General features: G+C 47.0%; 1 protein-coding gene across 1 annotated transcript in view; it reads right to left on the reverse strand.

Annotated features, from left to right (window-relative positions):
• The window catches only part of LOC144480410 (potassium/sodium hyperpolarization-activated cyclic nucleotide-gated channel 4-like), a 385148-nt gene that overhangs the window by 42401 nt on the left and 319142 nt on the right, over positions 1-23605 (reverse strand). The window contains exons 5-7 of the mRNA XM_078199817.1: positions 15966-16112; positions 7773-8013; positions 161-325 (exon numbers count right to left, since the gene is read on the reverse strand). Coding sequence (XP_078055943.1) covers positions 161-325; positions 7773-8013; positions 15966-16112 — 553 coding nt within the window. The remainder of the gene's footprint in view (positions 1-160; positions 326-7772; positions 8014-15965; positions 16113-23605) is intronic.

The following is a 23605-nucleotide window of genomic DNA, read 5'->3' on the forward strand; positions in this document are numbered from 1 at the left end:
GGTAACCATGAAACTATCAATTGTTGCAAAAAACCCCATCCCTTACATGTGACTCCAGAGTTCGGTACATCTCCTGTCACTTTTCTAGGTGTCCTTACGGAAGTCGAGGTGAGAGGCTACAGAAGCTGTGGATGAAAAGGGATCAAAGAAGGAGATTTACCTATTCTGTCGAGTCTGTCGAGAGCCACTGTTTCGAAGGCACGTCTCATCATGGGATACTCCTCCAACACTTCATTGAAGTGGTCTACAGAGAGGGAGTACAGCCTACAGTAAGTGTCGGCACGCACACTTGCTGTTCGACGTCCACGGGTTAACAAGCAAATCTCTACCGAGAGAGAAAGAAAGAGCGACGTATTAAACAAAGAAGCAAAGAACAAAGACAAGTACAGCACAGTATCAGGCCTTTCAGCCCTCCAATCCCGTGCTCATCATGCTGCCCTAATTAAACTAAATAAAAACCTTCTGCCCTTTCCGACCATAAACCTCTATTCTCTCCCTATTCATGGACCCATCCAGATGCCTCTTAAATGTTGCTTATATGCCTCCTTCCACCACCTCCTCTGGCAGCGCATTCCAGGCACCCACCACTCTCTGCACGAAAAACCTCCCCCGCACATCTCCCTTAAACTTTCCCCCTCTCACCTTGAACCTGTGCCCCCCTTGTAATTGACACTTCCACCCTGGGGAAAAACCTCTGACTATCCACCCTGTCTATGCATCTCATAATTCTGTAGACCTCTATCAGGTCTCCCCTCAGCCTCTGTCTTTCCAACAAAAACAATCCCAGTTTATTCAACCTCTCCTCATAGCCAACACCCTTGAGACCAGGTAACATCCTGGTGAACCTTCTTTACACTCTCTCCAAAGCTTCCATATCCTTCTGGTAGTGTGGCGACCAGAACTACACGCAATACTCCAAGTGTGGTCTAACCAGTGCGGTCGATGACTTCACACCCCTGTTTCAATCTCCCACAAGGCATCGTCTGAATCCAAATTCTTCTGAATTGGCCAGAATTCCCTTCCTTGGATAAAATCTGAATTTATGATGCGTTCACACTGGAGTTGTAATCTTAATGTGAAGTCCCTTCACTGTAGAACAACACTGCTGTTCTTGGTGCCAATCCCTGAAATCCTAGAATCCCTACAGTGCAGAAGGAGGCCATTCAGCCCATCGAACACACAGTGAATTGCCAAATGAGCATCCCATCCAACTCACCCCCTGACCCTATCCCTGTAACCCCGTGCATTTACCATGGTTAATCTACCTAACCTGCACATCTTTGGACTATATAATGCCCTATCCCCGTAACCCATGTATTTACCTGTAACCTTACATATTTACCCCACCAATCCCATCTAACCTACACAGCCTTGGACACCAAGGGGCAATTTAGCATGGCCAATCCTCCTAACCTGCGCATCTTTGGACAACAAGGGGCAATTTAGCATGGCCAATCAAACTAACACCCTACATCTTTGGACTGTGGGAGGAAACCAGAGCACCCGGAGGAAACCTGCACAAACACAGGGAGAATGTGCAAACTCTGCACAGTTACCCAAGGCCAGAATCAGACCCGGATCCCTGGCGCTGTGAGGCAGCAGTGTTAACCACTGTGCCACCGCGCTGCCCTTGGACCTTGTCTGGGTCTGACATGGCGCTGGAGTGAAACGGGATGGAAATGGCTGGAATTTTGGCTTCACATCTGACTTTGGTTTGGTACAAAGTGCCTCTGTTTCAAGATCAGGGCTAAAGGAAACCGATAGACTGCTGGTAGACTACAAAAATGCAATGAACTGAAGAGAAGAAATATTGGAAGCCAGTAAAAGACACAAACCTTGAGAAAAATAAATGTTCCCAATGAGTTGGGGAACTGGGGCGGCACAGTGGCACAGTGGTTAGCACTGCTGCCGCACATCGCTAGGGACTTGGTTTCAATTCCTGGCTGGGGTCACCTGGGGTCTGTGTGGAGTTTGCACATTCTCCCCGCGTCTGCGTGGGTTTCCTCCGGGTGCTCCGATTTCCTCCCACAGTCCGAAGGTGTGCAGGTTAGGTAGATTGGCTGTGCTAAATTGTCCCTTAGTGTCAGGGGGACTATCTAGGGTAAAAACATGGGGATAGGGTCTGGGTGGGATTGTGGTCGGTGCAGACTCGATAGGCCTCCTTCTGCACTGTAGGGATTCTATCACTTTTTTGTGATGGTAAATCAATCATTGCCGAGCTTTCAGCGAAGTAACAGAAATGAGATAAAATAAAACACAAAATGTAGCAGAACCACTTTACTCTTAGTTGAAACTCTTAGTTGGAACTCTTAGTAACTGGAGCATTTTGCAGCTATGTGTTTCTAGGGCTCTGGCTGACTTAAGCCTGTGCTTTTAGCACAATGTATTCCACAGTTTTATTCATTGTTGATTCTGATGCAGATAAAGGGATCCCAATCCACCGGCCTGTTATCTATTCATTCAAGCTATGGGAGATCTTGCTGAATAAGTCAATTCATATTTATTCACATTGTACAGGCTCCCAAGAGCCGAGAACCATTTCTTTATTTATTGCCATTGTAATGACTGCCTAGGAACCAAACCATGGATTAAAACACATCCCATTCATTTCCTTATTTATACATGGAAATCACCAATTTTTTCTTCATTCTCAATGCATCCAATCTAATGCACTCCAATTATCCATTGTTACCACAGTACTAAGTACATATTAAGTTAACCCAATGCCAGACCTCACCTCGTGAAGCACAGAGGTGGGGATGGCCTAGTGGTATTATCGCTAGATTATTAATCCAGAAACTCAGCTGATGTTCTGGGGACCCGGGTTCGAATCCCACCACGGTCGATGGTGGAATTTGAATTCAATATAAAAATATCTGGAATTAAGAATCCACTGATGACCATGAAACAACATGGGCACAGTGGTTAGCACTGCTGCCTCACAGCGCCAGGGACCCGGGTTCGATTCCCGGCTTGGGTCACTGTCTGTGTGGAGTTTGCACATTCTCCCCGTGTCTGCGTGGGTTTCCTCTGGGTGCTCCGGTTTCCTCTCACGGTCCAAAGATGTGCAGGTTAGGTTGACTGGCCATGCCAAATTGCCCTTCAGTGTCCTGGGATGTGTGTATGTGAGAGGGATTAGCGGGGTAAAAATGTGGGATTTCGGGGATAGTGCCTGGGATTGTTGTCAGTGCAGACTTGATGGGTTGAATGGCCTCCTTCTGCACTGTATGGATTCTACGATGAAACAATTGCCAATTGTCGGAAAAACCCATCTGGTTCACTAATGTCCTTCAGGGAAGGAAATCTGCCGTCCTTAACTGGTCTGGCCTACATGTGACTCCAGAGCCACAGCAATGTGGTTGACTCTCAACTGCCCTCTGAGATAGCCTAGCGAGCCACTCTGTTTTCAAGGGCAACTAGGGATGGGCAACAAAATGCTGGCCAGCCAGCGATGCCCATGAATGAATAAAGAAAGACAGTTAATCGATAAAAGTATATCTGAATATCTCTTTTTTCCTTTCTCTTTCGACTTTACGTTGATCTGCTTAATGAATAATTAAGTAAATTTACACCCTGCTGTTTTTCTTTAATGTGTGCTTTGTGCGATTCCTGTTCCGAACAAAAGTATTTTGACACCCCTGTCATATATTTACTGTGCTAGCTGTGTCACATCACTCCGAGCCTCCCCCGCAAGCAGCGTTGGGAACCTTGCAGAGTACGGTTACATGAAGATAAGAAATGCTACCCAAAGCATTGCTTTACAGCTCAGCATTGTAACTGGGTTGGATAATTCCAATCAATTTAAATGTAGTGAATCGTTGCCTAATGTCATGCATGTTCTACACTTCTCTCCCCCACATGGAACAAAGAAAATTACAGCACAGGAACAGGCCCTTCGGCCCTCCAAGCCTGCATGAAAGATATGCAGGTTGGGTGGATTGGCCATGCTAAGTTGCCACTTAGTGTCAGGAATATTAGCAGGGTAAATACGTGGGGTTACGGGATAGGACCAGGCTGGGATTATTATCGGTGCGGGCTCTTTGGGACAAATAGCCTCCTTCTGCACTGTATGGATGCTATGATCTTTGGAGTGTGGGAGGAAACTGGAGCATCCAGAGGAAAAACACACAGACACGGGGAGAACATGCAGACTCTGCACAGTCACTCAAAGCCGGAATTGAACCCGGGTCCCTGGTGTTGTGAGGCAGCAGTTCTAACCACTGTGCCACCGTGCCGTCTGTCTCAAGATCTCTGTTACCGAGAGCAGTGGGTTTCCTCCGGATGCTCCGGTTTCCTTCCACAGTCTGAAAGGCATGCTGGTTAGGTGCATTGGCTGTGCTAAATTCTCACAGGTCGCTGGCATTTATTGCCCATCCCTTGTTGCCCTTGAACTGAGTGGCTTGCTAGGCCATTTCAGAGGGCAGTTGAGAGTCAACCACATTGCTGTGGCTCTGGAGTCACATGTAGGCCAGACCGGGTAAGGACGGCAGATTTCCTTCCCTAAAGGACATTTGTGAACCAGGTGGGTTTTTCTGACAATCAACAAATGGTTTCATGGTCATCAGGAGATTCTTAATTCCAGTTTTGTTTTTAAAAATTGAATTCAAATTCTACCATCTGCTGTGGTGGGATTTGAACCCAGGTCCCCAGAACATTAGCTGAGTTTCTGGATTAATAGTCTCATGATAATACCACTAGGCCATCACTTCCTTGCAATTTGATTTCCCCTCATTCTTCTAGAGAGCATGGAGCTAAACTTGCTGACTTTCCCTTTATAAGACAATAAGACCATAAGACATAGGTGCAGAATTAGGCCACTCGGCCCATCGAGCCTGCTCCGCCATTCAATCATGGCTGATATTTTTCTCATCCCCAATCTCCTGCCTTTTCCCCATAACCCCTGATCCCCTTATTAATCAAGAACCTATCTATCTCTGTCTTAAAGACACTCAATGACCTGGCCTCCACAGCCTTCTGCGGCAAAGAGTTCCACAGATTCACCACTCTCTGGCTGAAGAAATTCCTCCTCATCTCTGTTTCAAAGGATCATCCCTTTAGCCTGAGGTTGTGCCCTCTGGTTCTAGTTTTTCCTGCTAGTGGAAACATCCTCTCCACGTCTACCCTATCCAGGCCTCGCAGTATCCTGTAAGTTTCAATAATATCCCCCCTCATCCTTGTAAACTCCAACGAGTACAGACCCAGAGTCCTCAGCCATTCCTCATACGACAAGCAATCCCATGACAATCCCTCCATTTCCCCGCCAGGAATTGGACAGGTTCACAGGGTATGATTTTTCCAGAATGTTCCGTTCCAAAATGGAGGACATGTTCTTCACCAGGGTAGATTTTCATTCTAATCCCTAAGTCGACAGGTGCAAACCTAATCCAACATAATACTGCGCTGCCGTATACTTGATTCCTTCGCTCTGAATATAATTCAGTCTGAGAACATGTTCGGACAAAGCTGCAGCTGTAAAGAGTGATTACAATTTGCACAGTGTTATAAAAGCTGACTCCTTCGTGACTGCCTGTTAATTGGACTAGAAGAAACTACTTCAGTCTTCTCAGAGAAAGCATCCTCAGAAACAGGTCGGGCTGGAAAAGCTAATGGATTGCGAACAGCGGTGCAGCCGGATGATGGGTTTAAGTATCTCCAGAGAGGATTTGAAATAGGCAGCAAAGTGGGATAGATGAAATATAGAAAATAGGAGCAGGAGTGGGCCATTCGAGCATGCTCCGTCCTTCAATATGATCACAGCTAATCCTCTATCTCAACGCAATAGAATCACAGGATCCCTACAGTGCAGAAGGAGGCCATTCAGCCCATCAAGTCTGAGGGTGGCACCGTGGTTAGCACTGCTGCCTCAAACCTCCAGTGATGCGGGTTCAATTCTGTCCTCGGGTGACTGTCTGTGTGGAGTTTGCACGTTCTCCCTGTGTCTGCGTGGGTTTCCTCCGGGTGCTCCGGTTTCCTCCCACAGTCCAAAGATGTGTAGGTCAGGAGGATTGGCCATGCTAAATTGCCCCTTAGTGTCCAAAGATGTGCAGGTTAGTTAGATTGGCCATGCTAAATTGCCCCTTAGTGTCCAAAGATGTGCAGGTTAGGTGGATTGGCCATGCTAAATTGCCCCTTTCGTGCCCAAAGACGTGCAGATTAGGTGGATTGGCCATGCTAAATTGCCCCTTAGTGTTCAAAGACATGCAGATTAGGTGGGTTGGCCATGCTAAATTTCCCCTTAGTGTCCAAAGATGCGTAGGTTATGGGGATTAGTCATGGGAAATGTGTGGGGTTACAGGGATAGGCTGACAGAGAGGGTCTGGGTCAGGTGGTCTATCAGAGAGTTGGCACAGACTCAATGGGCTGAATGGTCTCTTCTGCACTATAGGAATTTTATGATTTAAGATAGAGATGAGGAGAATTTCTTTCTCTCAGTAGGTCATGAGTCTTTGGAACTCTCTTCCTCAAAAGGTAGTGGAAGCGGAGTCTTTGAATGTTCTTAAGGCAGAGCGAGATAGATTCTTGATAAGCAAGGTGGCAAAAGGTTATCAGGAGTAGGCGGGATTGTGTAGTCGAGGATATGATCAAATCAGCCGTGATCTCATTGAATGGCAAAGCAGATTTTCCAACCAAACACCTCTGCTAATATAAGTTGTTGCGATTGTTTGAGATTTGGCATCCTTGCGTGAGGAGTTAAAATTCAGGCAATGTGTCTCACTTTTTTCAGCAACATTCCTGTGTTGATTCAACGGTTCATGGCCTTTCTTGCCTCTCGAATGTCAGATAAAGTTAATGTTATTTTATTTATTGTTAGTGTCACAAGTAGGCTTACATCAACACTGCAGTGAAGCTACTGTGAAAATCCCCCAGTCGCCACACTCCGATGCCTGTTCGGATACACTGAAGGTGAATTTAGCATGGCCAATGCACTTAACCAGCACGTCTTTCGGACTGTGGGATGAAGCCAGAGCACCCGGTTTAGGCTGCATTTGGAGTATTGCGTGCAGGGTCTGGTCACCACACTACCAGAAGGACGTGAAAGCTTTGGAAAGAATGCAAAGAGTTCACCTGGATGTTGCCTGGTCTCGAGGGTGAAGAGAGGTTGAATAAACTAGGATTGTTTTTGCTGGAAAGACGGAGGCTGAGGGGAGACCTGATAGAAGTCTACAAAATTATGAGAGGCACAGACAGGGTGGATAGTCAGAGGCTTTTTCCCAGGGTGGAAGTGTCAATTACAAGGGGGAACAGGTTCAAGGTGAGAGGGGGAAAGTTTAAGGGAGATGTGCGGGGGAAGTTTTTCACACAGAGAGTGGTGGGTGCCTGGAACGCACTGCCAGAGGAGGTGGTGGAAGCAGGCACATTAGCAACATTTAAGAGGCATCTGGATGGGTGCATGAACAGGGAGGGAATAGAGGGATACGGACCGAGTAAGGGCAGAGACCAAAAGAGAAAATGCTGGAAAGTCTCAGCAGGTCTGGCAGCATCTGTAAGGAGAGAAAAGAACTGATGTTTCGAGTCCAGATGACCTTTGTCAAAGCTGTAAGAGTAGTGTTTTTTAAACTTTAGTTAGGGCATCATGAGCAACACGGGTTTGAAGGGCCTGTTTCTGTGCTGTACTTTTCCTTGTTCACCCAGGGAAAACCTATGCAGACATGGGGAGAACATGCAAACTCCTCGCAGACAGTGACCGAAGACCGGTAATCGACCCTTGGGCCCCTGGCACTGTGTGGCTACAGTGCTAACCATGTGCCACCGTGCCCACCCCACCTTCTCACCTCCAAAGTAGGACCCATCTGACAGCTTGGTCTCCTTATTGCCTTTGGTAAGAACACTAACAATGCCGTGCTGAATGAAGAACATCTTCTTTCCGATCGAGCCCTCGCGGATAATGTAGTCGCCGGGTTGGAAGACTTCGAAGAGCAGTTTCGTCAACATGGACGTGACAAAGTTGGGATCTGCGTTGGCAAAGAGAGGCATGGAGGCCACCAGCTTCCTGCAGTTAAAGTTTATGATTTCCTGTCACACAGAAAAAGAAAACAAAGGGGGTAGGGGGAGGAAATAAAGAGCAAAGTCAAATCTCAGAAACAGGCAATCGATCCCAGTGCAATACGCGAGCGATGGAGGAAAGTTATTGCTTGACTGGTTTGACTTAGGCCTGGTTTCATTCCAATGGTTTGTCATTATAAACCTCGGCTTTATTCCAGCGGCAGAGGTCAAAAATTACTGAGTCTTGTTGAAGTTGCGCAAGACATTGATAAATCCACACTTGGAATACTGTGTACGGTTCTGGTCACCCTATTATAGAAAGGATATTACTAAACTAGAAAGAGTGCAGAAAAGATTTACTACTATGCTACTGGGACTTGATGGTTTGACTTATAAGGAGAGGCTGGATAGACTGGGACTTTTTCCCCTGGAGCGTAGGAGCTTAGGGATGATCTTATAGAGATCTATAAAATAATGAAGGGCATAGATCAGCTAGATAGTCAACAACTTTTGTCAAAGGTAGGGGAGTCTAAAACTAGAGGGCAAAGGTTTAAGGTGAGAGGGGAAGGGCCCAGAGGGGCAACTTTTTCACACAGAGGGTGGTGAGTGTCTGGAACAAGCTGCCAGAGGTAGTAGTAAAAGCGGGTTAATTTTGTCTTTTAAAAAGCGTTTAGACAGTTACATGGGTAAGATGGGTGTAGAGGGATATGGGCCAAACGCGGGCAATTGGGACTAACTTAGTGGTAAAAACTGGGCGGCATGGACAAGTTGGGCTGAAGGGCCTGTTTCCATGCTGTAAACTTCTATGACTACTACTCCATGAGACTCATGTATGCTTCTGCTGTTACCTGGCAAACACAGATATTACCTTCATGTTTCAGATCTAAGATTAAGCTGGAGAAGGCACTGGGGGAGGAAACATTCAAGGGGACAGAGGCACAAGGTGAGTGAGTCTATTGGGGTTCAAAGTAAATTGAGTTGGAAGAATGTAATGCAATGTGGCATCTGCCTAACTGATTAGCTGAAGGTACAAATTCACAGGTTACGCACTGATAAATGTTTGACAGCTTTTGGCAAAGGCAGTTCTTTCCAATTTGATGGTCTCACACCGCAGAGGAAGTTCATAGAATCCCTACAATGCAGAAAGAGGCCATTCAGCCCATTGAGCCTGCACCAACAACAATCCCACCCAAGCCCTATCCCTGCAAACCCCACATACTTAACCTGCAATCTCCCTGACACCAAGGGGCAATTTAGCATGGTCAATCCACTTAACCTGCACATCTTCGGATACTAAGGAGCAATTTAGCATGGCCAATGCACCTAACCTACATATCGTTGGATGCTAAGGGGCAATTTAGCATGGCCAATCCACCTAACCTGCACATCTTTGGACACTAAGGGGCAATTTAGCATGGCCAATCCACTTAAGCCACACATCTTTGGACACTAAGGGCAATTTAGCATGGCCAATCCATCTAACCTGAACATCTTTGGATGCTAAGGGGCAATTTTGCATGGCCAATCCACCTAACCCGCACATCTTTGGCCTGTGGGAGGAAACCGGAGCACCCGGAGGAAACCCACGCAGATACGGGGAGAACGTGCAAACTCTGCACAGTCACCCAAGGCCAGAATCGAACCTGGGTCCTGGGCATTGTGAGGCAGCAGTGCTAACCACTGTGCCACCCTGCTGCCCTTGGTTGCAGTTCAGTGAACTGGGGGATACAGTCTTTCATCCTGTCTCAAATCAATGCCCCCTTGTGTGCACCTCCTCACCCCCTGACCTTATACAGATTTGGTGAATCAGCCCACACAATTCAGAGAATTGTCTCAACTGGACCCAAGAGATAGAGTGGACGGGATCAAACTGTTTCCCATTGGTGGAGACCAGGGGACATAAATCCAAGATAAATGGCAGAAGGTAGAGGGGACATGAAGAAGAACTTCTTTACGCCGAGGGTGGTGGGTGTTTGGAATTCATTGTGTAACTTGGTGATGGATGCAGAGACTCAGAACTCTTAAAATACACCTGAATCTGCACCTTAAGCGCTGTAATCTATGGGCCGGGTGCAGGAGGGTTGGATTAGCAGGGGCACCTGGGTGTCCTCAAGCTGGCATGGACAAGATGGACTGAATGGCCCCTTTCCACGCTGTATATTTTCTATGGTTCTACAGCAGACTGAGGCTATGCCAATGCTGTTATTAGGGCAGATTCAGTGATCCTCTGCCTATATAGCGAGGGCGAGAACTCACAAAGGGAAGCAGGTCAGGAAATTGTTAACCTGACACTCATGACATTCTGTTCTCTCCATCCTGCGAGGTTCACCCTTTGATGGAAATATCTGATTGAGAAATGAGCTTGACATATCGGGCGTTTCTGAGGACTTGGGTGAGTGCTGGGAGTTTAGAAGGATGAGTGGGGGTGCGGGGGCGGAGGGGGGGTGGGGGGGGAGGGGGGAAGCAGTGCGCGGTTCTCATTGAAACTTACAGAATACTGAAAGGCCTGGATAGAGTGGACGTGGGGAAGATGTTTCCATTAGTCGGAGAGACTGGGATCCGAGAGCACAGCCTCAGAGTAAAGGGATGACCCTTTAGAACCGAGATGAGGAGGAATCTCTTCAGCCAAAAGGTGGTGAATCTGTGGAATTCATTGCCACAGAAGGCTTTGGAGGCCAGGTCATTGAGTGCATTTCAGACAGTTTCTTGATTGGTAAGGGGATCAAAGGTTACAGGGAAAAAGTGGGAGAATGGGGTTGAGAAACTTATCAGCCATGATCGAATGGCGGAGCAGACTCGATGGGCTGAATGGCCGAATTCTGCTTCTATCCTATGGTCTTATGGAACGGATTCCACTTGCGAAGGGACAAGTGTGGAAAATGATGGTAACTAACCTGCAGAGGGCTTAGCAATCATGTCCTAGGAAGATCTAGCCCAGAATTCTCCAATGACATACCAATGAGAATAGAGAATTTGGCGCTTAGTCAAATCTCCATTCACTGCAGCGGGGCTGGAAATCCCAGCCGCATGCGAGGCCGGAGAATCCCAGCCCTTGTGTGATGAAGCGGCGACCAAGAACTAACAGCTGTTAAGGTATCTATGCTTCTCCATAGTCCCAAACCCTCCTTCTCATTAAAGGCTTTGGGAAGCTTGGGCAGCACAGTAGCACAGTGGTTAGAGCTGCTGCTTCACATCGCCAAGAACCCGGGTTCAATTCCCGGCTTTGGTCACTGTCTGTGTGAAGTCTACATGTTCACCCTGTGTCTGTATGGATTTCCTCCGGGTGCTCCAGTTTCCTCCCACAGTCCAAAGATGTGCAGGTTAGGTGGATTGGCCATGCTAAATTGCCCCTTAGTGCCAGGGGGACTAGCTAGGGTAAATGCATAGGGTAATGGGGATAGTGCCTGGATGGGATTGTGGTGCAGACTCGGTGGACCAAATGGCCTCCTTCTGCACTGTAGGGAATCTATGATTCATTTGATGTTTTTCAAACCTCTTCTCTTTTCTGACTCAGACTTGAATACAGTTCCACAGCCGTCAGTTGTACGCTAATAAATCCCTCAAGTGCTCGGTTTTTGTACACGAGCCTTGATGATGTACATCAATGGAATACTTACTTGTGCTAGACATCACCTCACATCCAGATGGATGCACTTTGCAGCAGAGAGATTGCAAACCAATTTTATGCCCAGTGCAATCGAGACCAATTGAAGTGCCTAAACTGTGTCTGGGTTCGGTTTCAATCTGGTCTACGTAGTTTAATATTAAACTCAATTGTTGAGATTAATCTTGAGCCGGGATTCTCCCCACATCTCCCCTTGTCTACATCAATGGGGACGAAGTAGAAATGGTCAAGAGTTTCAAGTTTTCAGGTGTCCACATCACCAACAATTTGTCCTGGTCCCTCCCCGCTGATACTACATTTAAGAAAGCCCACCAATGCCACCACTTTCTCAGGAGGCTAAGGAAATTTGGCATGTCCGCTACGACTTTCATTAATTTTTACAGATGCACCATAGAGAGCATCCTATCCAGATGTATCACAGCTTGGTATGGCTCCTGCTCTGACCAAGACCGCAAGAAACTACAAAAGGTCATGAATGTAGCCCAATCCATCACGCCATCCAGTCTCCCATCCATTGACTCTGTCTACACTTCCCACTGCCTCGGCAAAGCAGCCAGCATTGGGGAATTTCACAGTAACTTCACTGCAGTGTTAATTTAAGCCTTATTTGTGACTAATAAATAAACTTTTAATTAAGCACCCTGGGCATTCTCTCTTCCACCTTCTTCCATCGGGAAAAAGATACAAAAGTCTGAGGTCGCGCACCAACCGACTCAGGAACAATTTTTTCCCTGCTGCCGTCAGACTTTTGAATGGACCTACCTCGCATTAAGTTGATCTTCCTCTACACCCCTAGCTATGATTGTAACACTACATTTTGAACTTTCTCGTTTCCTTCTCTGTGAACGGTATGCTTTGTCTGTATAGTGCGCAAGAAACAATACTTTTCACTGTATGTGAATACATGTGGCAATAATAAATCAAATCAAATCCTCCCCAGTCGTGTGTTTTCAGGCAGCGGAAGCTGTTTGCCATTGGCAGGCGGTGGGAGTTTCTAGTCCCACCGAAGTCTACGGTGTTTTGGCTGACTCGCCTCTCCAGCCAGCAGGGACTGGAAGATCACATCAATGAGAAGGACTGGGGTGACACAGTGCTTAACATTGCTGCCACACAGCGCCAGGGACTCGGGTTCGATTCCCGTCTTGGGTCGCTGTCTGTGTGGAGTTTGCACGTTCACCCCGTGTCTGCGTGGGTTTCCTCCGGGTGCTCCGGTTTCCTCCCACAGTCCGAAAGATGTGCACGTTAGGTGGATTGGCCATGCTAAATTGCCCCTTAGCGTCCTAAGATGTGTAGGTTAGGTGGAATGGCCATGTTAAATTAACCCTTAGTCTCCTAAAATGTGTAGATTAGATGGATTAGCTGTGCTAAATTGCCCCTTAGTGTCCTAAGATGTGCAGCTTATGTGGATTGGCCATGCTAAATTGCCTCTTAGTGTCCGAAGATGTGTAGATTAGGTGGATTGGCCATGCTAAATTGCCCCTTAGTGTCCTAAAATGTGTGGGTTAGGTGGATTGGCCATGCTAAATTGCCCCTTAGTGTCCTAAAATGAGTAGGTTAGGTGGATTGGCCATGCTAAATTCTCCCTTAGTGTACCCGAACAGGAGTGTGGCGACTAGGGCATTCTCACAGTAACTTCATTGCAGTGTTAATGCAAGCCGACTTGCGACACTAATAAATAAACTTACACTTGAACGCCTTTAGTTTGCTCTTAATTGACAAAGCATATTTGGATGGTGGTGACATTATGGGGGCAGATTACCTGAGGGTATCACTGCATTCGGAGGGAGCACAGTTTGCGCTGAATCACACCAGGTCACAAGTGGAAAGTTGCCGCTGGTATTACTTTGGCGGCTGCTGTAAGTCAGACATGTCCTCCGGCTAACTCTTCCAGGGACGCCACCAACAGCAGGAGTGCAACAAAAAAGGGAGGTGACAAATGGCGGCCTGAAAAGGGGGGAGGTTAATCTTTTTCTTTCATAGGAGTCTGATGTCGAAAGTGGCATGAAGTTATTTCAAATGTCAACCCCCCTCTTCAAGCTCGCCGAAGGTTTCTTCTCTCTGTGAGGGTTGGAGGGCAGTTAAAGTGAATCATTTTGATGTAATGCCCTCAGTGTTCTGCTGATAGGGAGCTACACTTTCAGGAGGAGGGATATTCTGTTTATTTGGGTCTCTTTTTTTTTCATTTCTGACTTAAGGTTGCTTTCACAGGTATTTCCACCGAGGAGCCCTCCTGCACGTGGACTAATGGTATTCTACGCTGGTCAATGTCAAATCAGATTGCGTTCGGATCAGAAGATGCAGGGACTGAGTTGCAAAATACAGTCTGAGGCAGGCGTGTCCATAAGACTAAAAGATATAGGAGCAGAAGTAGGCCATTCAGCCCATCGAATCTGCTCCGCCATTCAATCATGGCTGGGGAGGCGATTGTCTCGTAATATTATCACTGGACTATTAATCCAGAAACACTTCTGGGGGACCTGGGTTCGAATCCCGCCACGGCAGATGGTGGAATTTGAATTCAGCAAAAAATATCTGGGAATTAAGAATCTACTGATGACCATGAAACCATTGTCGATTGTCAGAAAAACACATCTGGTTCACTAATGTCCTTCACGGAAGGAAATCTGCCATCCTTATCTGGTCTGGCCTACATGCGACTCCAGAGTCACACAGCAATGTGGTTGACTCCCAACTGCCCTCCAAGGGCAACTAGGGATGGGCAATAAATGCTGGCCCAGCCAGCGACACCCATGTCCCATGAATGAATAAAAAAAAGTTTATCAACCTCATTCTCCCACCATTTTCCCCGTTACCTCTGATCTCCTTATCAACGAAGAACCTATCTGTCTCTGTCTTAAAAACACTCAATGACCCGGCCTCCCTAGCCTTGTGGCAATGAATTCCACAGGTTCATCACCCTCTGGCTGAAGAAATTCCTCCTCATCTCGGTTCTAAAGGGTCGTCCCTTTATTCTGAGGCTGTGTTCTCAGATCCTAGTCTCTCCCATTAATGGAAACATCTTCCCCATGTCTACTCTATCCAGGCCATTCAGTATTCTGTCAGTTTCATTGAGATACCCCCCTTATTAATGGTGTTCAATGGCATAAGCACCCAAAGGAGTCACTGCCTTCACCATTGATATCATTCATGAGCCCATGTTAAGCCTCTGGAAGCGTAGAGTCACCCAAGGCCGGAATTGAACCCGGGTCCCAGGTGCTGTGAGGCAGCAGTGCTAACCACTGTGCCACCGTGTCAAAAGGCTAGAAATCTAATAACTACGTAAGCATATTTGGTTTCTGCACACGCTGGTTCTAAAGAAGGGAATTATGTCTGGAACTCTACCATCTCGCCCGCCCAGAATCAAAGCAGGTGAGGGTCCGAAACGGAAATCTCCATTGACCCTGGGCAGGAATTTCCGGTCTCGCCCAAGCGAGACCGTAAAATCCCACCTTATGTCAATATGGGGATATTGCTAAATTGGAACAACAGAGATAGCTAGCAGTTATGAATTAAATCTTGTCGTGTTTAAGTATTTTAATTGGTAAAAGTTATGTGAATTATTTTTGTTATATTCTCACTGTGTTCTTAAATAAAGTTTGCTTTGATAAAAGTTCCCTGGTGGGTCACTGAAATCACACCTGGAATGAAACACATTATGCTCACCTTAATGTCAAAATCAAAGGTAAAAGTAGACCAACTGCATAACATACGTTGGAGTTTCTGATCTGGTCCTTAACAATATCAATCCACACTACAGCCTCGAAAATGGCAGTGAGAAGTTAAAGTTATATTTATTAGTCACAAGTTATCTTACATTGACACTGCAGTGAAATTATTGTGAAAATCCACTAGTCGCCACACTCTGGCACCTGTTCGGGTACGCTGAGGGAGAATTTGGCATGGCCAATGCACCTAACCAGCACGTCTTTTGGACTGTGGGAGGAAACCGGAGCACCCGGAGGAATCCACACCTCTTTGGACACCAAGGGTCAGTTTAGCTCGGCCAATCCACCTAACTTGCACATCTTTGGACTTTGGGAGGAAACCGGAGCACCCGGAGGAAACCCACGCAGACACGGGGAGAATGTGCAAACTCCACACAGACAGTGACCCAAGCTGGGAATCGAATCCGGGTCCCTGGTGCTGTGAGGCAGCAGTGCTAACCACTGTGCCACCGTGCCGCCCCAAGAAGTGCAATGGTGGTCAATCAGTAGTGTAAACCAAATCACCGAATGGTTATAAAAGGCATGAATCACGAAGCAATAATCCCAATTGTCCGAAAAGCTTAAGGGGTCAAGTTGGTGAAAATACCTTACGGCCGAAGCCAGAAGAATGAATCTGTTTAATTGTTCCTCACCTCACGGAGAGGGTCACTCAGCTCGCCAAGTATACTCTCCTCGTCAAACATCTTGCCCTGAAATCGGTGCTCGTAATAATCGTGGATTCGTTGGCGCATGTCAGCTGGCAATTTATGGAAGGACATGTACTGTTCCACTTGCTTGTACTGCAGAGGGTGAGGGGGGAGGAGAGAAAAGGTAAGTTATTGAACATTGATCAGTTGCTGGAGCAAGCCAAACCTCTGATGGCTTATACACCATATCAAAGATGATTACTGCACTCAGAATGGCCGGACCATAGAAATCTTAGCAGGATCAGTGACTGCAGGCCAGAAACCCAGGTCGTAGCCAGCTTGCTATCACCGGAGTGGGGTTACAATGGGACTATGTTGAAACGGCCCAGTGAAGTTATTGTATGATCTGCACCGGTGGAACCACAGCAGCCTCCATGATTACACAGAATCCCTTCAGTGCAGAAGGAGGCTATTCAGCCCAAAATTACCCAGGCTCACCACATACCGCCAAGTATTTACTTCAGTAATCCTCTTAACCTACACATCTTTGGACACTAAGGGGCAATTTAGCATGTTTAATACACCTAACCTGCACATCTTTGGACATTAAGGGGCAATTTAGCATGGCCAATCCATCTAACTTTCACATCTTGGGACAGTAGGGGGCAATTTAACCATGGCCAATCCACCTAACTTGCACATCTTGGGACATGAAGGGGCAATTTAGCATGGCCAATCCACCTAACCTGCACATCTTTGGACATTAAGGGGAAATTTAGCATAGACAATCCACCTAACTTGCCCATTTTGGGAAGCTAGGGGCAATTTAGCATGACCAATCCACCTAACCTGCATATCCTGAGAAACTAAGGGGCAATTTAGCATGGCCAATCCATCTAACCTGCACGTCTTTGGACTGTGGCGGAAACCGGAGCACCCGGAGGAAATCCACGCAGACACGGGGAGAATGTGCAAACACCACACGGACAGTCACCCAAGACCGGAATTGAACTCGGGCCCCTGGTGCTGTGAAAGCAGTGCTAACCACTGTGCCACCGTGCCGCCCTTCTAGCCGACCTGACCCAGATGTCCAAGAACTCTGACGTCCATCTTGCTTTCTATCTGCATTGCAGAAGCACTTGAGTGTCCAAAGCTCTGAACCCTGAGGAATTTGTCCCAGTTATGTTGCTGGGTCACTGCTCCTTCACCAGGTGAGTGGTGAGGTAGGTTCACAAACACGGCATATATAGGCAAAGACACAATCGCAAGATAATTACAGCTTGGAATGTGAAGAATGGTTGGAATGCGAGTCTTTACAGGTAATCAAGCCTTTACAGGTACAAACAGTGTGAGTGGAGAGAGGGATAATCACAGGTTAAAGGGTGTGAATTGTCTGAAGCTGGGACAGTTAGTAGGATTTTGCAAACTCAGGCAGTACGGTGGGGGTTGCATGTAATGTGACATGAACCCAAGATCCTGGTCGAGGCTGTCCTCATGCGTGCGGAACTTGGCTCTCTGGTAAAGACAGCAGATTTCCTTCCCTAAAGGACATTAGTGAACCAGATGTATTTTTTAGAACAACCAAATACAGCCTCGTAATCACCATTACTGAGACTCGTTTTATGTTCCAGATTTATTAATTGAATTTAAATTCCCTCCAGCTGCCATGGTGGGATTCGAAGCCATGTCCCCAAAGCATCAGCTTAGGATGTTGGGTTGCGCAGCGAGCAATATTACCACCACACCACCATCGCCCCCAAACACTAAGGTGCTGCAGACTGCAAATTAGCAACCGTTTTGTCACATTAATTTTGTTTTAGCAAAAAGAAAAGCTCCATTAGGGGTCTATAAAGATGAAAGCAAAAACAGAAGACAGTTCTCCCACAGATAACACGCTGCTCGGGGTAATTGCAAGTCTTCGGATAATCTGTGTGCTTTTAGATTTTTCACCCCTGGGAAACCAATTCGACGGACGTAACGAGTTATTATTGCATGCAGTCTCTCCTCAGTGGCCTCGCTACAATATGTCCAGCAACTAAAGCACTTTTGCAGAACACGCTTTTTGATGTGTAGTAAGACATGTTATTGTCGAAGAAAGAAAATGATTCGCATCAAGGGATTAATGTGGGACTCAATATTCTCCATGTACAGAAAGTACTTTTGCTGGCCATTTCCTCACCACGCTAACAACTGTGCCAACAATTGTTAAAGTTTAAAATTTTAAGTCTATTTGTCGGTGTCACAAGTAGGCTTACGTTAACACTGTAATGAAGTTATTGTGAAAATCCCCTTGTCGCCACACTCCGGTGCCTGTTTGGGTACTGTAATGACTTCAATCAGGCCATTGAGGTTGGCCTATTGGAATATGAACTCCCTGATTAAGGAGCCAGTTGATGGGCCAATCAGGGAGTCTTTTCCTCGTATTTAACCGGGAGTGTCAGTTCCTCTGGCATTCCCGAAGGTAGACTGCTGACTGATGGCACTCTGTGTACTGCTGACGGAATTGTAAATAAAAGGAATTTTGGTGAAGGGATTTCTGCCTCCGAAGACTTATGACAGGTACACTGAGGGAAAATTTAGCATAGGCAATGCGCCCAACCAGAACACCTTTCGGACTGTGGGAGGAAACCGGAGCACTCAGAGGAAACCCATACAGACATGGGGAGAATGTGCAGACTCCTCATAGACAGTGACTCCAGACCCACAGCAATGTGGTTGACTCTTAAAATGGCCTGGTAAGCCGCTCAGTTCAAGGGATGCTAATCAAAGCTCCCCAGTGGGTCTTTTGAATTGCACCTGAACTGGAACGTATCATGCTTATCCTAGCCAAATTCAACGTAAAAAAACTTATGGTTCAGGCGAGCTTCATAAAACGGAGTTTCTAACCTGAACCATAACAGCAAGTATGGGTTTATTCCGAGTTGGAAAACAATACCACAGAAAATAGCAACCAGTATGATCGAGGGAATGGATAGATTGGATTTGGGGAAGTGAAAATATAAATTGGGTACGCTCTCACTATAAAAAGAGTAGATTAAGAAGTGATGTGATTGCTACTTTTCGGATTCTAAAGAGACTCGGCAATTTAGACCGTGACAAGCTATCTCATTTTGTCTGCAAGAGTCGAAGCAAAGGCCGTGGCCTACGCTTGACGAGGAGTTAATTCAAACCTAATCTTCAGAAACTATTTCAGTGAGCGAGAGGTTGATGCATGAAACAGATCCCCCAAGTTGATGGTGAAAGCAGTTGGTAATGATTCATTCCAATTTAATTAGAGAGATTCCTTTCAGAAAATAACATTTTGGGATACAGTTTGAGACCAGACTTGCGGTCAGTGCAGCATGTTTGAAAGGAACAAGCAACCTTGGGTCCGTGCTTCCCAAAGTTCACCGTCACGGAGTTTTCCCTCACACCATGTCGAGGCTTGTCAGAGATGAATTGGGGATTGGCAAGGTGGCGCAGTGGTTAGCGCTGCTGCCTCACAGCGTCAGGGACCCGGGTTCGATTCCCGTCTTGGGTGGCTTGTCCGTGTGGGGTTTGCACGTTCTCCCCGTGTCTGCGTGGGTTTCCTCCGGGTGCTCCAGTTTCCTTCCCACCTGTCCAGCAGCAGAATTGATTTCCTGGGACCGTTCCGCAAGATTCCATTTCGCTTTGGATGAAGCAAGACGGCACAGGAAGTGCCTGTTTGATACGTTAGCATCAACTCTCAATGCTGACACCTGCTCTAAATTGGATGTTCGTACAGAAATATATCAATGGTATTCACCCCTACCTATCCTTCTGACTGCGAGTTCCACTATCTCGTCTCTCCTGCATGCCTTTTTAGATTTATTTCTGATGATCTACATACTTACGACCTCTACTTTTTAATCTCCCCCATACACCAGGGTACATTTTCCAGTCTCACTCTGTAATGACGCCTACTCACAGACTTTGGGCAGGAACCCAAAGGGTATTTATCAGTAAGGAAAAACTGTACAGAGGCCGGCATCCCCTCGGCTGCCCCAGTCCCTACACGTCTTCGTACTTTCTTCTGCCCAAGAGAGGACTCCAGCCTCTGAGGTGATTACCCTCCCTCAGTCTCAATCGTCCCCTCAAGCCTGGATTTCTTTCTTATTCATTTGTGGGACATGGACGTCGCCGCTGGCTGGCCAACATTTATTGCCCATCCCTAGTTGCCCTTGAACTGAGTGGCTTGCTAGGCCATTTCAGAGAGTAGTTGAGAGTCAACCACATTGCTGTGGCTCTGGAGTCACATGTAGACCAGACCAGGTTAGGATAAAGAACAAAGAACAAAGAAAATTACAGCACAGGAACAGGCCCATCGGCCCTCCAAGCCTGCACTGAAACCCCCTACCCTTCTGGGGACTGTATTCCTCTATTCCCATCCTATTCATGTATTTGCCAAGACACCCCTAAGGGACATTAGTGAGCCAGATGGGTTTTTCCAACAATCAACAATGGTTTCATGGTCATTTTTAATTCCAGATATTTTTTAATGAATTCAAATTCCACCATCTGCCGTGACGGGATTCGAACCCGGGTCCCCAGAACATTAGCTGAATTTCTGGATTGATAGTCTAGTGATAATACCACTAGACCATTGCCTTCCCTATTCTGCTGTGCCGTCCTTAAAGGGACAATAACCACACGCCCGCCACAGGGATCGTCACAGGTGAGACGGAAAATTTGATGGACCATTTAAATTCTGGGCAGGAATATCCAGTGTTGGGGCGGGCTCAACTAGAAGATCCCACGCAACGTCTTGATGATTACTTCACCAAATCCTTTCAGAATCTTAAAGACCCCAACAGGTCACCCCTTGACTTGCTCTTTTCCGAATGGATAGAAAATCAGACAGAAAAGCTAACTCTAGCCAGGATACCTTATATTCCATTATATGAAGCCAGCAAGCAAACCTCCAGACAGGAAAGCACACTTTTATTTCTCAGTTTGTTTTTCAACTTTTCTTTTTGTCCTCATTGCCTTTTCCTTTGCGTGAATGGGCCGAGTGGTCTTTCTAATTCTTTTCAGCGAAGGCCAACGTTGTTCCTCCTGAACTCTTAATCCTTAACCCTGAAGACCTAAGGACCAATTTGTTCACCTTCTACCATCCAGGTAGTCAAAAGATACTACAATAATGGAGTTGTTGACGAACAGTATCGATCCATAGAATCCCTACAGTGAAGAAAGAGGCAATTTGTCCATCGAGTCTGCACTGATTCTCCAAAAGGTCATCCCACCCAGCCTTCCCCTCTGCCCTATCCCCTTATCCTGAACTTTTCATGGAATCATAGAATCCCTGCAGTGCAGAAGGAGGCCATTCAGCCCATCATCTGCACCGACCCCACACAGGCCCTATCCCTGCAACCCCACATATTTTACCCCACTAATCCCCTGATACCAAGGTCAATTGGCCATGCTAAATTGTCCCCTAGTGTCCAAAGATGTGTAGCCAATCAACCTAACCTGCACATCTTTGGACTGTGGGAGGAAACCGGAGCACCCGGAGGAAACCCACGCTGATACGGGGAGAACGTGCAGACTCCACACAGAGAGTGACCCAAGGCCAGAATCGAACCCAGGTCCCTGTGAGACAGCAGTGCTAACCACTGTGCCACCGTGCCACCCCATCATGGCATTTATCATGCCTAATTACCCTACTTACGCATTTTTGTTAGCATGGCCAATGCACCTAACCTACACATCTTTGGACACGAAGGGGCAATTCAGCATGGCCAGTCCACCTTACTGCACATCTTTGGGACTGTGGGAGGGCCCGGAGGAAACCCACGCAGACACAGGGACAACGTGCAAACTCTACACCGACAAGGCCGGAATTGAACCCGGTTCCCTGTCGCTGTGAGGCAGTGGCGCGAACTACTGTGCCACCCCAATAAATTATCTCCGTCTCAAATGAACGACCGCTTACTTTTAAAAAGTGAGAGAGACAGGAATGGAAGATTATGGTGATAGGGTTGGGTAGCCAGTAAGAAGGAGGCTGGGTGTGGGGGGGGGGGGGGGGGGGGGGGGGTGGCGGGAGGCTAAAGTGGAGCATGAAGGCCAGCATCAACCAGAGGAATCTGTTTATTTGACAGAAAAATAATGGGCAAAGGATTTCCAAAACTCAGACACCAATTAATGCACACGGTGCTGTCAATACAATTGGAAAGTTTTCTCCCAAGTGCCATGATTCAGTCTGGTTACTTGACACAAAGCAATGGTCTGACCTCTTGCTTTTATTGGAGACTTGATCCTAAAGTATCAAACAGACACTTCCTGCGGTGTCTTGCTTCGTCCGAAGCAAAGTAAAATCTTGTGGAACGATTCCGGGAAATCGAATTTGTTGCCGGAAAGTTCTGGTAACTGCCATCATTGCATCCAAGTTAAAACACTCAAGAGCTGATCTTTCCATTTAACCATCTATTACAGACGCTGGACCTCACTGGAGACGGTTAGCTGCACGTTTCCTCTCCTGGTACCCAGTGGTGAAAGCCTGCCCCCAGGATGGACCTAGCACCTGAAGGTCAGAGATGAACGGACGTTAAATCGACACCCCAGATGCCTATTGAACTGTGCTATGTACGCGGGGCATGGACCCTTTAAGAGGATGGATCAGGTGACCCAGGGAAAGGGGTGACCTGTCCAGGAATCAGCCCCCGACAGGCAGTTGAGGGCTGGAGTGTGAGAAGAACAGTTTGTAAATAAACCCCTGTGGCTTGCCTCCACGTGAGTTCTTTGGAGCAGCCATTCATGTGGGCTGCTTTGTCCTGGATGGTGTCGAGCTTTTTGAGTGTTGCTGGAGCTGCACCCATCCAGGCAAGTGGGGAGGATTCCATCACACTCCTGACTTGTGTCTTGCAGATGGTGGACAGGCTTTGGAGAGGTCATGAGTGATTTGACAGAATCCCAGGCCTTTGACCTGCTCTTGTAGTCACAAGGCCAGTGTTAATGAAATTTGTCGCCAATGGTAACCTCAGGATGTTGACAGTGGGGGCTTCAGCAATGGGAATGTCAAGAGGAGATAGATTCTCTCTCTCTGTTAACAGCTGATTTAGGATTTATTAAATTCATTCTCAAGATTACTAGCAAGTTAGCATGTAGAATAGAACCATAGAATCCCTACACTACAGAGTCAGGCCATTCGGCCCATCGGATCTGCACCTACTCTCTGAAAGAGCACCTTACCCAGGCTCACATCCCACCCTATCCCTGTAAACTCGCACATTTAGCATGGCCAATTCACCTAACCTACTCATCTTTGGACACCTAACCTACTCATCTTTGGACGCTAAGTGGCAATTTAGCATGGCCAATTCACCTAACCTACTCATCTTTGGACACGAAGGGGCGATTTAGCATGGCCAATCCACCTAACCTACACATCTTTGGACACTAAGGGGCGATTTAGCATGGCCAATCCACCTAACCTGCACATCTTTGGACACTAAGGGGCGATTTAGAATGGCCAATCCACCTAACCCGCACATCTTTGGACACTAAGGGGCAATTTAGCATGGCCAATCCACCTAACCTGCACATCTTTGGACACGAAGGGGCGATTTAGCATGGCCAATCCACTTAACCTACACATCTTTGGACACTAAGGGGCAATTTAGCATGACCAATCCACCTAACCTACACAT

The sequence above is a fragment of the Mustelus asterias genome, chromosome 29 (assembly GCF_964213995.1).
Source record: "Mustelus asterias chromosome 29, sMusAst1.hap1.1, whole genome shotgun sequence".
Classification (NCBI taxonomy): domain Eukaryota; kingdom Metazoa; phylum Chordata; class Chondrichthyes; order Carcharhiniformes; family Triakidae; genus Mustelus; species Mustelus asterias.